This window comes from Meles meles, chromosome 5 (assembly GCF_922984935.1).
Source record: "Meles meles chromosome 5, mMelMel3.1 paternal haplotype, whole genome shotgun sequence".
Taxonomy (NCBI): domain Eukaryota; kingdom Metazoa; phylum Chordata; class Mammalia; order Carnivora; family Mustelidae; genus Meles; species Meles meles.
In genome coordinates, this window is record NC_060070.1 from 150,359,418 (window position 1) to 150,374,472 (window position 15,055).

General features: G+C 46.5%; 1 protein-coding gene across 6 annotated transcripts in view; it reads right to left on the bottom strand.

Annotated features, from left to right (window-relative positions):
- Positions 1-504: 504 nt before the first annotated feature.
- The window catches only part of CARMIL1 (capping protein regulator and myosin 1 linker 1), a 305,453-nt gene continuing 290,902 nt past the window's right edge, over positions 505-15,055 (bottom strand). For 3 of the 6 annotated variants that reach the window (XM_046004391.1, XM_046004388.1, XM_046004387.1), the window contains 4 exons: positions 14,256-14,468; positions 10,770-10,910; positions 8,313-8,459; positions 505-1,525 (listed from right to left, as the gene is read on the bottom strand). In XM_046004391.1, coding sequence (XP_045860347.1) covers positions 1,389-1,525; positions 8,313-8,459; positions 10,770-10,910; positions 14,256-14,468 — 638 coding nt within the window. In that variant the 3' untranslated portion in view covers positions 505-1,388. Of the gene's footprint in view, positions 1,526-8,312; positions 8,460-8,802; positions 8,828-10,769; positions 10,911-14,255; positions 14,469-15,055 lie in introns of all 6 variants that reach the window. The other 3 variants (XM_046004389.1, XM_046004390.1, XM_046004392.1) reach the window with 2 other exon arrangements.

Sequence of the window (15,055 nt, forward strand, 5' to 3'; positions counted from 1 at the left end):
GAAGCAGGCTCCCCGCTGAGCAGAGAGCCCGATGCGGGACTCGATCCCAGGACCCTGAGATCATGACCTGAGCCGAAGGCAGCGGCTTAACCCACTGAGCCACCCAGGCGCCCCAAACTCATAAACTTTTGACTAATTTCATTTTTTTCCCCAAAGGTGAAAGCAGGCAATGCACTAGCAAGCTGTATTTATTATGAGTCTAACAGGTTTGGTTATCTGGGGTCTGTGCTCATTCTGGATTTTAGAAAGAAGAACAAAGTTCATTACCACAAGCCAATCCTAACTTTAAAAAAGTAACCAGAGGGGGGCGCCTGGGTGGTGCCGTTGGTTGAGTGTCGGACTTTTGGTTTCAGCTCAGGTTATGATCGCAGGGTCGTGAGATTGAGCCCCGCATCAGGCTCCACGCTCAGCAGGGAGTCTGCAGGGGATTCTCTCTCCCTCTGCCCCTCCTGTTCTCTAAAATAAACCTTTAAAGAAAAAAAAAGTAACCAAAGGAGGTCAAAATTCCACTTGTAAAATCTTTTTATTGATATAAATATACATATGAATAAAATACCTCAGCCTGTAATGTAAGTGAATATTTGTGAAATGTCTTAAAAAGAGTAGTATTCTGATTTTGTACAGGGGTCCAAGTATTCTTTCTTCAAGTCATACATTAAAAGCTAATATGCAGACAGAAATTAAAGGCCTTTGAAAATCACAAATATTCATAAAACTTCATTCCAATCAACTATGTACATTAACCCGGGCACATGGTAGTGTCAGCCGTGGGCCTCTTTCACTCTGTCCCTCACTGTGCTTACTGACGGTCCTGCAAAGGTCACCGACCAAATTTAAATGTACAATTCCACATCAGGAAGGAAGAAGTTCCCCATGGGAGAATGTAAGAACCATAGCCGAGATCTAATATATATAATTTATACAAATTATTTATTAGTGTGCTCTGTTAATAAACTCACAATGTGCAATTGCATACATCAAGAATAAATCTATCGAGTCAAGTGCAGCCGTGACATGGGTACCCACGGCAGTGCCCCACGTCAGCCGATGGTGTTACCTGCATGAGCTATGTGTCCAGTTCCTCTGTTTACCTCCCCAAACTCATCCTGCAGGGCAAACTGTAGCTGCCTCAGAGAAAATTCAAGTAGGATGCACGGAGAGTTGCTGGCATTCACTGAAGGCAGATGAAGAAATGCTTCAAATTCAAATGCCAAGGTGGGGAGAAGACCCCTCAATGGGTCCATTTCTGTTTTCAAAAAATAAGTAAAGAAAGGAGAAAGAAAAGAAAAAAGCACCAAGAGAAGAGCGTCGGAAGTAAGAAGAGGTGCTGCCCTTGATTCCCCTCTGATGGCTAACTGAGCACCCTGTGCCGTTGGCACGGGGGACCTTTACACAAAGATAAACTCTTTTTCCGCTTCTTCACCAGAATCGCTGGACTTGCCGCCTTGGCGGCCATCTTTACTGGAGGACCATTGCTTCTGTTCTTGATACTCTTGGGGCTGCTGGCCCCAGCTTCTCCTTGAAACTGAAACAGAAAGGGAAGGGGGTCATTATAATTGAGGAACAAGGTACAGTCAATGGCCTGACCAGTAATGGGGTGAGATGCAGGGGCTCCAAGAGGCAGGAGGGCTCGGGGGGGGAGAGGACACAGAAACAATTCACCAACTACGTGTAGAGACTCGAGACGAAAATTAAGAAAAAAACAACAGAAACAGAAACAAATTAAAAGAAGAAAACATAAAAAGCCCAGTCTATGAGAGGGTAAACCTCTCATAGCTGTGGCCGCGAATCTGGGGGTGAGGATGGGGGAAGGGAAGGGGCCCCTCCGACCCCTCACGCCCCTTGTGTGGCGGAGAGAACAAGACAGAGACTGGTGGAGGCGTGGCCAGACAGATGTCCCTCGGGACGGCTTCTGCCACCATCTAGAGTTGGCTGCCTCTGCTCTGGGACAAGGACTTGAGGAAGGGCTCAGCAACCGTGGTGAGACCTTTCCAAGCCTTGGCAAACCTCGGTCTTACTCTCTAGGACACGAACCGTTTAAAGTCTTGTGGAAAGGAAGGAACACCACTGATGGTGCAATCAGTTCTTTCGGAACCAGCCTCTGGACAACAGCAGTGCCAGGACTGTCGCCTGCTCTGATCACTTACAAACACGAAGGATCCCCTGCGACTTGACAAGGCAATGGTGGTAGACCAGTTGCCTGAATGGAGCCTTCGGTACAAGCCACGTCAGACATGCTCCACTCTATGATCGCTGCTCCTCACAGCTACCCTGGAAGGCAGGTTTTGTGAACGTGGAATCCGGATTGAAACTGGACCTCTCTCTTGGGTCGCCTGGATGGCTCACTCGGTTGAGCATCTGACTCTTGGTTTTGGCTCAGGTCATGACCTCAGGGTCCTGAGATCGAGGCCCTCATCAGGCTCTGCGCTCAGCGGAGTCTGCTGGAGATTCTCTCTCGCTCTGCCCCTCCCCCTGTTCGCATGCCCTCTCTCTCTAAAACAAATAAAATCTTAAAAAAAATAAACCGAATCTCTCCTTCAAAGACCCTGTTCTTTACAACTACAGCAGAGCTTCACTGGTACCATACACCTAGTGTACAGATCCCATTTAAGCTAAAAAATACCAAGCTGCAGGCAGGTTAAGCAACTGACTGAGCCACCCAGGGGTCCCCAAAATGAGTCATTTTAAAAAATTTGACCTCTTTATACCTAACACCTCAGATGGAAAAGTGATGAAGAAATATCACAACTGATTTTATTTTTTAGCTTGAATCATGTAAAAAAAAATGTCCTTTGATAGTTGTCAACAAATCAGTTTTGGGGAAAAAGGTAAAACAGGTTTCTATATATAGCTTGTCCCTTATCACAAGATCAGTATGACAGTAATACACAAAGAGTCCTCTGAATTGTCAACTTTTGCGTGTGTGATACGCACAGGAGGAAGTGGAGCGGGTTTACAGAATCTTCATTGCGAGGACACTTTGCAATAATCTGACCCCCAAATAGAGCATTCCTAGGGAAATCTTGCTAGAAAATTCTAGTGATTCCCTCTTAAAACTAACGTGACTTTTTCCTGTCTGTCAGGTGACTCAAAAATAAATTTCCAACACTACAGGTTCAAAAGAAGAAATAAACATGGTGATACACTGCTTTTTGTCTTCAGAGCAAACATATTGGCTTGAATTCTTGGATTCAAAAGGTTTTCATCCCTCCCAGTAGTTTAGCTTCCTCAAAATCCCAGGCCTAATTCATGTTCTGTGACATCAGAGTACTCTCTAAAAATGGAGAAATTGATGCCATCAACAATGTTTATGCCACAGGTAAAAACAGAGCACCATGGACCAAAGTCACTGGGGCATAGCCAACTGAAATTCAGGGAGATCTCACATAGGAATCTTCCTGCAAAAAGCAGACTGTCCTTCAATGTCCTTTAATCCACATCTAAGTGACAATGATTCTGAGTCCTCCAGGGCTAGGGTCAGGGCGGGGGGCGGGGTACAGAAAGATACAGCAAACATTGGTTAAGTTCACAGGCTGGGTTTTAGGTTGGTGATGTGGACCCAGTACCGGTCATGAAGGCATGAATTTTAATTTGTCCAACATATTCCCTGAGACAAATACCATGGTCTTTCTAGGGGCCCGACAAAACAGTTCGCTAAGGCAGTGATACTGTTTAAAAATTCATTCTAGGGGCGCCTGGGTGGCTCAGTGTTAAGCATCTACCTTCAGCTCAGGTCATGATCCCAGGGTCCTCAGATCAAGGCCCGCATCGGGCTCCCTGCTCGGCGGGGTGTCTGCTTCTCCCTTTCGCTCCCCCCGCCCTCCCCCCAGCTCTCTCTCTCTCAAATAAATAAAAAGTCTTTAAAAAGTCCACTCTAGGGGCACCTGGGTGGCTCAGTGGGTTAAAGCCTCTGCCTTCGGCTCAGGTCATGATCCCAGGGTACTGGGATGGAGTCCTGCATTGGGCTCTCTGCGCAGCAAGGAGCCTGCTTCCTCCTCTCTCTCTGCCTGCCTCTCTGCCTACTTGTGATCTCTCTCTGTCAAATAAATAAAATCTTCAAAAAATAAAAATAAAAAAAAATAAAAAGTCCACTCTAAAAATATTCACTCTCACTGAATAAACTCTAACACTTGTGAATGTGATCATGAAACTAGCTGGCATTTCCTTGGCGTTGTAGGGAGGCCTGTGAGTGGACAGGAGACCGAAGGAGGGAACGAGAGTCAGACAAATAGAGCAGACAATGCGCTCACTCCCCCAGACTCCTGCCTTCTCATCAGCCCAGATCACTGATGCCAACAACTTCATAGGCAGAATGCTCTTTGTCAAGTTTGTTTTCCAGGTCTCCGGCACCAACTGTTTTGGTTACATAAAATTAGGATGCTGACTGCAATGATATTGAAGTAGGTCTGGTCCAAGCTCCCGCTAACGAACAGTCCAAATAAGATTACGTCTGCTTGAAACTTAAAACTCTGGAAATCATTTTAAAATATTTATAAAATCCAGGCTTTTTTTTTTCTTTTTTTAAACTAATTCAGATGAACCTTCTGCTAGGCAGCCTGATGTAATGCCTGACTTCACGCATGATAAAAAAGGAAAATCAGATTGTTTCACTCCACTTCTTCCACGCAAGTAGCCGTGCAGCCAGCGTGTTAGGGCATCTCTCTCTGTGTCATCTATTCACGAGTTTACTGCCATCCCACATACCATTAAAATGATAAAAAATACTCGTGTAACTGAACAGGTAATTTATTCAACACAAGCGCTTCGTGCATACTCACTTCCATCTACAGTGCCAACGACTGGTGCAAAGAGGCTCAAACATGAAATCTGTCATTCTCGAAGATGTTTTGACTTTGCACACACACACACGTGCTCAAATACATGTACACACATACACACGCGCTAATTTTAAAGCTTCCAAAATGTGCATATAAATTCAGAATTTGAGATGCATTTGAAAACTCGAGCTTTTCTCCACTTGAAGCTCCACGAGCATTCGTATTTCCCAGGAGGAAAACATGATGACTTTAAAAATAATATTCAGTAGCTGGCCCTGATTTTTTAAACGCTTTCTGGTAAGAGCCAAAATTGCAGACCAACTGTTAATTTTTTTTTTTTTTTTTTTTGAAGAACTTTTAGGGGTAGTAGAATCCAGATCTGGTGGGAAAAAAAAAAAAAAAGGTAAAACAGCACCAGCTGGGCGCCTGGGTGGCTCAGTGGGTTAAGCCTCTGCCTTCGGCTCAGGTCATGATCTCAGAGTCCTGGGATTGAGTCCCGCATCGGGCTCTCTGCTCAGCGGGGAGCCTGCTTCCCCCTCTCTCTCTCTGCCTGCCTCTCTGTCTACTTGTGATCTCTCTCTGTCAAATAAATAAATAAAATCTTAAAAAAAAAAAAAAACAAACAAAAAAAACAGAGCACCAGCTTACAGACCATAAGCCAAAGCCGGGTACTGGTTGGCTCTGGGTTGGATTATGGAAGAAGCAGGTGGTGGATAAAAGGAATCTCAGAAGAGGGCCTGTACAAACAGGATATGTCGTGATACATACAAAGCCAAAACCACCTATTTTCTTCAAGAAAATAGGACACACTCTAATGACAACATCACAGCTCATCATTAAACGCAAGACAGGAAAGGGATGAAATTCAAAAGTGACAGAGAGTTCCAATAAAAGAAAAGGAAGCATTTTATACCTGTCAAGTCAAAACGAAAATAGCCACATAATTAAAACAGTAATCATGGTAAAACTACGCAGCATGCTTTGAGAACAACAGCCTCTGTTTGTTACGCGGTTACTTGATTTAGGAAAAGAGAAAAGCTGTTTTAGCATCAACAAAGTTGCTCGTGAAGGCACACAGCGCGTGTAACAGCATCGCTCTGCCAAATGCCATTTGTTAACCAGGAACTAACTATTCAGAAAGCAGACTGCTTTGCGTTTCTCAAGGATGAAGACAGGAGTTGGCACTAACAAAACAAAATTCAAATCTCTGACATAAAATGACTTTAATTGAAGCTCCCGTAAATATTACATTTTTGGGGGTTCCCGTCCGTATTTCAAGAAACCGAGGCAGAAAAGCAAATACAAGGTGGTCCTGTTGAATTCCATGAAACTTGGATGCAGCCCACGATGGTGAGGACAGTAGGCTGAAGAGGTCATGGAAAAATCTGCAAAGGGCACAGAATTCCTTGCCTTCCTATGATTTGGTTTACGCCCGTCGTCAGCCTCTTCTCACTATCTCAGGGCCTTCCCGCAGGGTCAGTGTGGTCCTGGGGGCGGTGTCGGTGTGTGTGCTCTGTGAAGTGTTTTCAGTGGCTTCTCAAAAGTGGGGACAAGGTGTCACCTCAAGGCACCTTCTTCCTAACTGAGAGAAGTCAACTGATACAATAGTTCAAATGCACATGTCCAAACTCTAGAAACATCTGTGCAGCCTCATCAGAAGAGGCCACACAGAGACAGAGCTTCTGTTTCAACAGACTCTAAGAAGAACTCTGCCTCTCTTCAGAAAACAAATGTCTTAGGCATTTGTTGATGTAATTTTTCTACTGCTTGAACAGATTTTCTAGAAAATATCAGAGACAATCTCTTACAGAGAGAAGCGTTACTGTAAGCACGTGTCTACAAGCAAACACAGAGGAAATCCATGTGTGCGTAGGAGCGCGAGTGTGTGTTCCAATAAAACTTTATGTACAAAAACAACGGGTCACAGTGTTTGACTGATTATAGGGTCAACCACAGTACTGTCTGGGGCATCACTGGTATTTATTTATTTTAAATTTTTAATTGAAGTATGGTTGACCTAGTAGTTTCAGGAAATCCTCTAAAAGTTTCTCTAGGTAGGGCACGTGCTACCTGCTGGCTCAGGCAGAACATTTGTATGTGACCTAAGCTGTGGATGGAGTTCTTCACTCCATGTGGTCCACCCCAGCATCTAGTTGGTGTGTACCAGATCACCAGGCAAGTCAGAGCTCATCATGGCTCATCAGCCACACTGGCCAAGAAAGCCAGCTCCAAAGGTTTTTTGCCCGTGGGGCACCAGAAGGTGCTTTTTTGTCATTGTTTTGGTTTTTAAGCCTCTGTCAAGGAAAGTTCTCAAAGACAGTGGTCCCCACTTGAGCCATCGTAGGGAACTCAGTGGGTTGTTAAGCTGGAGGGTGGGTCACGAGAGTCATACTGTCAGTAAGGAAGTGCTAGAGTTCGAGAATGGTTTCTCCCTCTGCAATGAAGAAGAGTTAGCCCCATAATAAGATCACTCCCACTGCCTTGCTGTCCGGGGCGCTAAGGAGGCTCTGAGGGGCTATGCCGTGCCCTTCATCACTGGGACTCTAAGCACACATGTTAACTCACATGTTAACTGCCCCACAGAGTTTTACAGGAAGACAAGTGCCCTGTTTCAAGGGAAAAAGTATTTCTAAGGACTCTCACCTATCAGGATATTTTATAGATCTTTTTTTCTTTTATGATACAAAGACGCCCTTTCAGATTTTTCCAGGCAAGTTGATAAAAAGTGATCAGCCGGGAGGATCATCAGTACTGAGCCACAGAAAAGATGTTTCCTCTTCGGATCAGCTACGCCTGCTCTAACATCGCCCCTGCTGGAGATTAAAGCCGACTGGAAATCTGTCCCCTTTTTTGTCTCCTGGGACTGTCTTCGGCTGCAATGAACATCGCAGAGTTTACCATTTGCCACAGTGCCCAACGGAAGACAGGTGCCAACGAGTTGGAAAGTTGAATAAACTGTTCTCCGAGGCTGAAAAGTTAGTTGGTACTTTTTCTGTCTCCCTAAGGGGTCCTCAAATGTCCCAGGAGAGGTCGTGGGCATGGTGTGAGGTCTGCATTTAGTCCTGGCTTTTTATGGCTCCTTTCCCAAAAGAGTGTAAGGTAAGTGTTACGGCCAATCCTTGAGAAAGGTTGAAACTGTGTTACTCTCAGAATCTCTGCTCCCATCCCAATTACAGTGTAACAGAAGAGTAGAGAGATCGAGAAAACAGGAGGTGTGACCCCAGACATAAAGACGAACCTACATGGTCACAAAATTTCGAAAGGACAAGTCATCCTACCCCAAAGTGCCTTGGTCCTCCTCCTGACAGTTTCTAACTTTAGATTTTCAAGTTCAGACTTTTTTTTTCTTTTAACTCCAAAGGGAAGGACCATCCTGTTGCCATTTAGAGAAAAGAAAAAAATACGAAAAAAGCAGTTGTCCGAGGTAATCCCGGGACTGGCCCCGGGAGAGAAGTTACTCAATTAAAGTCCGGTTTTGTTAGTGCCAGTCCGGAAGCTTTGGGTCAGCGAGGGATGATAACCGAAGGCTCTAACCATTTGTTGGCTGTGACTTCCTGTGCCCAATTGCATTCACTTCCTCTTCTGCAATGGTGGAGTACAGTTTTGAAGATCTTTTCCCTCCACTGGAAGGCTTGTCACTGTCATGATCTGAATGTCTTTTGTAATAATCTCCTCTTTGCACTACTGAGGAAAAGGGATTCGTTTTACCCTTTATATTAGCAAATACATCACTGTGTTGACGATAATGTTAACGACTGTTAGGATGAAAAATTAAATATCAGAGAACCCACCCCACTTAGGAGTTAAGGAACCTACAGTGTCGGGCCTGCCCAGATACACCGTCACCTACAGAATTCAACAGCCAACATTATGGAAATGTGGTGCAAAAATGAGGTGAGCTCTGAGTCTGCCCCCCCCAGGGGTGCTAACAAAAGGCCCCCCGTGTTACCACTTCTGATTCCAGGATGGATTAACGAAAATCACATTCACTATGGAACAAACCAGAAGAATCATAGCAATTTACCTGTTTCAGAAATTAGTTGGGCACGCTAGTCCGAAGGGAGGCACAGAACAAGGAAATGAAGTAACCAGCATGAATAATGCACAAGAAAACAGGAATGAGCACATCAGGAGTATTTTCTAAAGAAAAGACAGGGCTCGCGAGCGGCTATCATTCCTGCGCGGGCAGAGCTGGGGAGCTGATGAATACACAGGTCAGACTCTTACCACCTTGGGCAGACTTTACCTACTCCTCTCAGACTGCACGCGTATTTTCAGTCCAATTTCAATACCAAGTGACACCCCCCAGCATGATCTCTGTGGTTCACTTATTGTGGATCCCCAGGGGAAACTTCCCAGGCCCTGCCTAGAAAGATGGGGGCATGCATCATCCTCGGTGTTTGCTCTCGAGGGGGAATGAGGAAGGGCATCAAACATCTACCCCGGAGCTCGGAAATGTCTGAGGAGCAAAGACGTTCCTCAGGGACCCAGAGCAGCCAAGGGCTCGCTGGTATTCACCCACTTGAACCAGGGGTGCCATGGCACCCGTTCTCAGCTCAGGAGGCTGGTGGCTTCCTCGCAGCCTTGTTTTCATCATCTGGGCATCTAGCACACACAGCTTTTCATAAAAGTGCAGCAATTTTCAGAACTTCCTTACAGATAACGATGAGAAGTCGGCAGTCACAGAAAGAAGGGAAGACGAGGGTAGGCGTGGGGGAGGGGCTGCCAGGGAGGCTTGCTGCTGGCTCATGGGTCCGACTGGCCACCAGCCAAGGTTCTGCCCTCTACACCCAGACTCCCGGGGGCTGCGGCTATCACAGCAAACTCTGCGTTTATCCTTTCCATGCAAACAGACTCTGGGCACCAGCTACCTCTCACGGCTTTCAGTGCTCTGCTTGACATGAGTGTTCTATCAGCTTTGGTCAAAACCCTACCATCTTTTATTTATAGCCAATAGATGAGTGACGCTTGTACCCACCAAATGAATCCGCAGAACGGAAAGGAGAAAGCAGGCAGTGTTTTTCTTTCTTTCTTTTTAAAAATTATTATTATTCTCCCAAGCCACAAAGATACTACTTAGAAATACTTTTTATTAACTTCAACACGAGACTACCATCAATAAAAGAAAAGAGGCCAGGGCGGGAAGATGTCAGAGCCTGAAGGGTCAAGGAATTCTACAGCATCAGGCATCTGAAATAAAACAAAGCAGCTCCAAACCATAACGGGAGCCATCTGGTCATGGGTGATGACTCGTGTGGCTCTGGAATGTCCTTACAGGTGGGGGCTTCAAGACAGCAATTATATTGCTCTGTATAAAGGACAGAACCCAACCGTCCATAGTGTATTTAAAAGAATGAGGGAAGTGGGGGCGGGGAGGAATGGTGGGTTGCTGAAGCCACTCCGAACACGCCTTGCCTCCACTGATCAGGGAGAGGGCCCCTAAGTCCCAGGATTATCTTGCTCCGCTCCTACCCCAGCAAATCTGGAGCAGCCAACTGGGGACAATGATTTCCCGAGAGTGTCCTTGCAGGTGCCACGCTTGTGAGAACAAGGGATGCACGACCTCGCGATCAAGCAGGCAGGAGCTGCCGGCTCTCTCAGGCCTTTGGGGGGCTGCCTGCGATCATTCACACCTGGGGGAAGCTTTTCTGGGAAATAAAGGGACCTAGCGGCCTACAAGTCACAGAGATGAGGCACAAAGTATTTAAGGCACTCCTTACCTGCTGGGAGCACCTACTGATTACAAAGAAGTTAAGCCGCGGGTTGGGGTGTCTGGTATGTTTCCACTCATTGTGTACGGTCCTTCATTCAGACCGGTGTCACCAAAAATGTCGACTCAAGTTTCTGAATGAGAAAACTGCTCTGATTCCAAAAGTTTAGTCCAAGGGATGCTGACTTCAACTCTAAGGTATTAGTTGAGTCCAAGATTAATTCTTTTCTCTTGAAAGGACTCTCCTTGGAGAAAGCAGATGTACAGGAAACATTTCTTACCTTCCTGGGAAAATGTCCTGGGACTGGGCTGGGGGCTACTCTGGCCATCTCTCTCCTTGTCTGATGGAACTTTCTTCAGGACAGGCGGAAGAAGAGCGATTTTAGAGGAGCCAGGGCTGGATGGAGAGTCTGGGATGTCCTCTGGAGAGACACAAACGTATGAATCAAACTGTTCCACAGACCGGATTCCGAAAACATAAGCCAGGCTAATCTTTAAATACGAACGGCCAATAATTTTTTAAAAGCGTTGTAGAATTTTTTTTGGCCAAAACCCAAGTTTTGTGTTCCTGCAGGTAACATCTACAAACAGTAGGGGGAAAAGTAATTAAAACATAGGAAAGGTTAAAATCTCTAAAAATCACAGATGTGAATTTATCTCACAGACGCAGAATTTCAATGAGCTGGTATTTGAAAATTACGCTCTAAGTGAACTCAATGTTCCTTTTGCCTCAGACACAGAGGCTGCTGGGTATTCCTCGGAAATGTGACATCGATAACCCTCCTTCCTCTACCTGCTGCCGAGTCCAGTGAAGCGGTCATGAAATACACACAAACATACGCACATAGGAACATGGGTGTGCGTACCTATATAGACCGAGACCACTAAGAATAACTTGGCATCACAGACTTTTAGAACTAGAAGGACTTCGGTGATCCCTGTACAAATGAAGAGATTAACCGATGACCCGCTGAAAGAGAACGACAACGTTGCTAGGATGTGCACTCCAGTCTCTTCATTCTAAAGGCTTGCTCTCTCACTCTAACTGAAAGGATGTCCTGAATCATTCTCCTTCCCCTGCTCTGTGGCTGGCAAGGCTATCTGAACTTGGTATGTGTGCGTGCGTGCACAAAGACGACAATTTTCAGTCAGGCTCTGTTCAGCCTTCTACTTCCGATTCAACTCTCCTACGTGCTCCACTGGATGAACAGGATATTAAAGAGCTCTCCCTGCTCGAACACTCTCTCAGAGCTGCGGAAACGAGCAGACAGATTGGGAAGTGCCTGCTGATTTCTCAAGCGCAAAAAAGCAAACCTAAGTCTTGATACAGTAAGTGCTAAGAAGCAAATGAACACATTTAACAAATAAATTGAAAAGAGAAGCTCCTTGAGACAGAATAGTGGGAATCCAGCTAATCTGACATTCAGAATTCCCAACCAAGGAGCCAAAGTACTGTACGAGCTAGGTCCATTTTGTAGGAGCCGTTCATTTACCGCAGACTAGAGCTACACCTTATTGATGAAAATACCGGCCTGCTTTTGAGTAGTCATTTAAAACAATTCTTCCAATTATTATTATTATTTTTTGTTTGTTTGTTTCATTCTGCCCGCTCTTTATATTATAAAGATACTCTGTCTGCACCAAGAAATGTTCCGTGTTTCCCATCATAACAAACTTCGGTCTGTAAAACGGTTTCAGCAGACTTAGGACGCTCGAAGTGATCTGCTCCAAGGGTCAGATGCCTGATGTGACCCCAGGGTCCCTCTGCGTCTGTGCTTTGGAGACCGGGCATTGGGTTTCTTGAGGGATGAATGGGCTGTGGAGACTGGCGAGCATTAACCAGCTTGTTTGGTGAACAAAAGACACGTCTGAGGGAAAATGGGAAAGACGCACCGTGGAATGAATCTGGGTGCGTGTGGCTGAATGACTGTGGTGAGCTGCGTGTCTTTCTTTCTAGCACCCATGCCTACGGGGAGGAGGCTGGTGGGAGTGGTCACCCTGGGGCTGTCCTAGTGTCTGGCTGCGGCTCACCAGCTGTGGGACTTGTCCGACTGAGGGTCCTCACGGTCCACATCTGCGGTGGGGACATACAGAGTTTACCCACGTAAAACACTTAGAACAGTGCTTGACGCAGTGTTTGGTTATATCAGCGGCGATGGCGGTGGTGAGGATACTCGGACCCTCTGTATCCTTACCCTTACTTGCCTACTTATTACGAGGGAAGACAACGAAAAGGTGCTATGAGATTCATTACATTATCCATTTTACTTTTGTATATGTTTAAAAATTCTTATAGTAGGCCACTGGGGGATAAAAAAGAGAAAAAAAAGAGGAAAAAAAGAAAAAAGGGGGGAAAGAGAAAAAAAAAAAGCCTGAGAGGGAAGAGCAGTTGTAGGAGGGAAAAAGGCAGAGTCTAACCCATTTCTAGTATTTTTAAGTTTCTTCCACCAGTAGATTTTCTTTTTTTTTTTTTAAAGTCATTTTTTAAAATTTTATTAGTACTGTTTACCAATGGGGAGATGCAGTTTATTTACACCAGCAGCCATAGGGGCAAGGGGAATACACAGTTAGTTAGCAATCTGTATAGAATGGACTACTTATGCAAAAATAATAATCTCCAAAACAAAGGACAGTGGTGAGCTTCACTACACTTCCCCAATGATCCCAGCATGCGATAATGCCAGGCAATGGTCCCTGGACATGCGGTGGTGGGAACTAATGTATGGAAGAAAAAGCCACAAACCACAAAAATTTGTAAAGAACCCCTTCCCCCTATACACGCACACACACTCAGATACATAATAGAATTACAGGGTGATCAATATACTTAATTGAGGAAGGAAGGATAGGAATTCTGCTGTTAGAGGGAAGATAGGTAGGAAAAGGGAGAGTTCCTAACCAACCAGTAGATTTTCTAACAAGAGTCAGCAAACTTCTTCTGGAGAGGGCCAAACAGTAAATATCTCAGGCCTACAGGCCAATCGGCCTCAGTCACAACAACTCCGCTCTGCCATGTGAGCGCCGAGCGGTGGGAGACAATATGGAGACAGATGGCCTGGCCATGAGCCGCCAACATTTCATGAACAGAAACAGGCCCATAGATGGCCAAGCCCTGTTCTAAACTTGAAATATCTCACGTACTATGGGGCAAAAAGAGGAGAACTTACGCTCTCCCTATTTACGGCCTGCATCCTTACGGCGGGGCCTCCTGAAGGGTGTGTGGACCCTTGAGGCCATTCTCAGGAAGCTCAGGGAGGCCCTGCAATGGGCCAGCGCAACACAGGGCTATCCTCTCGTGTGGCCCTCTAACCTATGGCCTAAAGGCAGGGGCAGTCTCTGAGGCTCTGGGCCAGAGTGTTGAATAAAGAAACTCGTCAGAGTGCCCGGGGGGCTCAGCCAGTTAAGTGTCAGCCTTCAGCTCAGGTCATGATCCCAGGCTCCTGGGATCGAGCCCTGTATTGGGTTCCCTGCTCAGCAGAGAGCCTGCTTCCCCCTCTGCCTCTGTCCGCCGTTCTGCCTGCTTGCGCTCTGTCAAATAAATTAACAAAATCTTAAAAAAAAAAAAAGAAAAAGGAAAAGGAAAAAAAAAAAAAAGAAATTCTTCAGCCTTTGTCTCTGTCGAAACTGCTGGCAGGTTTCTCTGAGCCCTCCTGCAGACCCCGTGCCCACGATCACCGGCAGCCCCCCAACCGTGGTGGAGTCGCGATCTGGGGAGCCCCGGAAGCCGCCTGACCTGGGGGTCACCCTGTGCCCAGCAGAACACTTACCTGGCCGCGAGGCGGTTCTCGGCTTCTGTGGGATGGTGGGCCGCGCCGCCAGGCTGGGTTTGGGGGACTGCAGCGGGGGCTTCGGGCTGGTCGGAGTGCTGGAAGAGCTCCGCGCCCTGGGGCCTGTGTCCGCTTTGGGCTCCGCTTTGGCGTTCTTCTCGGGTGTTCCCACACCGAAGCGGCTCTCCGCGACACCTGGGTGTAGCTTAGGCACTGCGATGAGAACGGGGACAAAGAGCACACTTGACGTTAAAACTCGGAGGAGAAAGAAACGGATCATTCGCAGTGAGGAGAGACCCGGTACAAACTGCTGTAAGCATTTCCCGTCCTTTCTCATCACAGGTACTCCAGAACAGAAGCAGGTCATTCCAGCACGCTTGTAGACTCGAACACGCTGGAAGACTACACTTTGTGGAAAAGCAATAAACTTGGTGGCGCTCTTCCGATCACTCCTGACTACTCCACAGACGGCAAGCGTCAAGTTCAAAAGTGTCCGTGCCCATGGAGGGACAGCATGCAGGGCTGCAGGCACTGAAGCACTCAGCTCTTTTTCCGACGTGGCACGAGGTGCAGGTACAGGAACGACCAACCACAGGTGCCTCGGCTCTGGATAATCATCAGCAGGTAGGGGTCTGGCTGTAGGTCCCCAGCAAGGAGAGCTACGTTGACGTCCAGAACCTCCCAACCCTAAGAACAGCTTCCGGGATGTCATCCTTGTCCCCCGGCTGCTGGTTAAACATGAGCTACCTTCCAACTCTTACATAAAGATACCCAAGCTCAACACAGGACTTTGAAGCAGC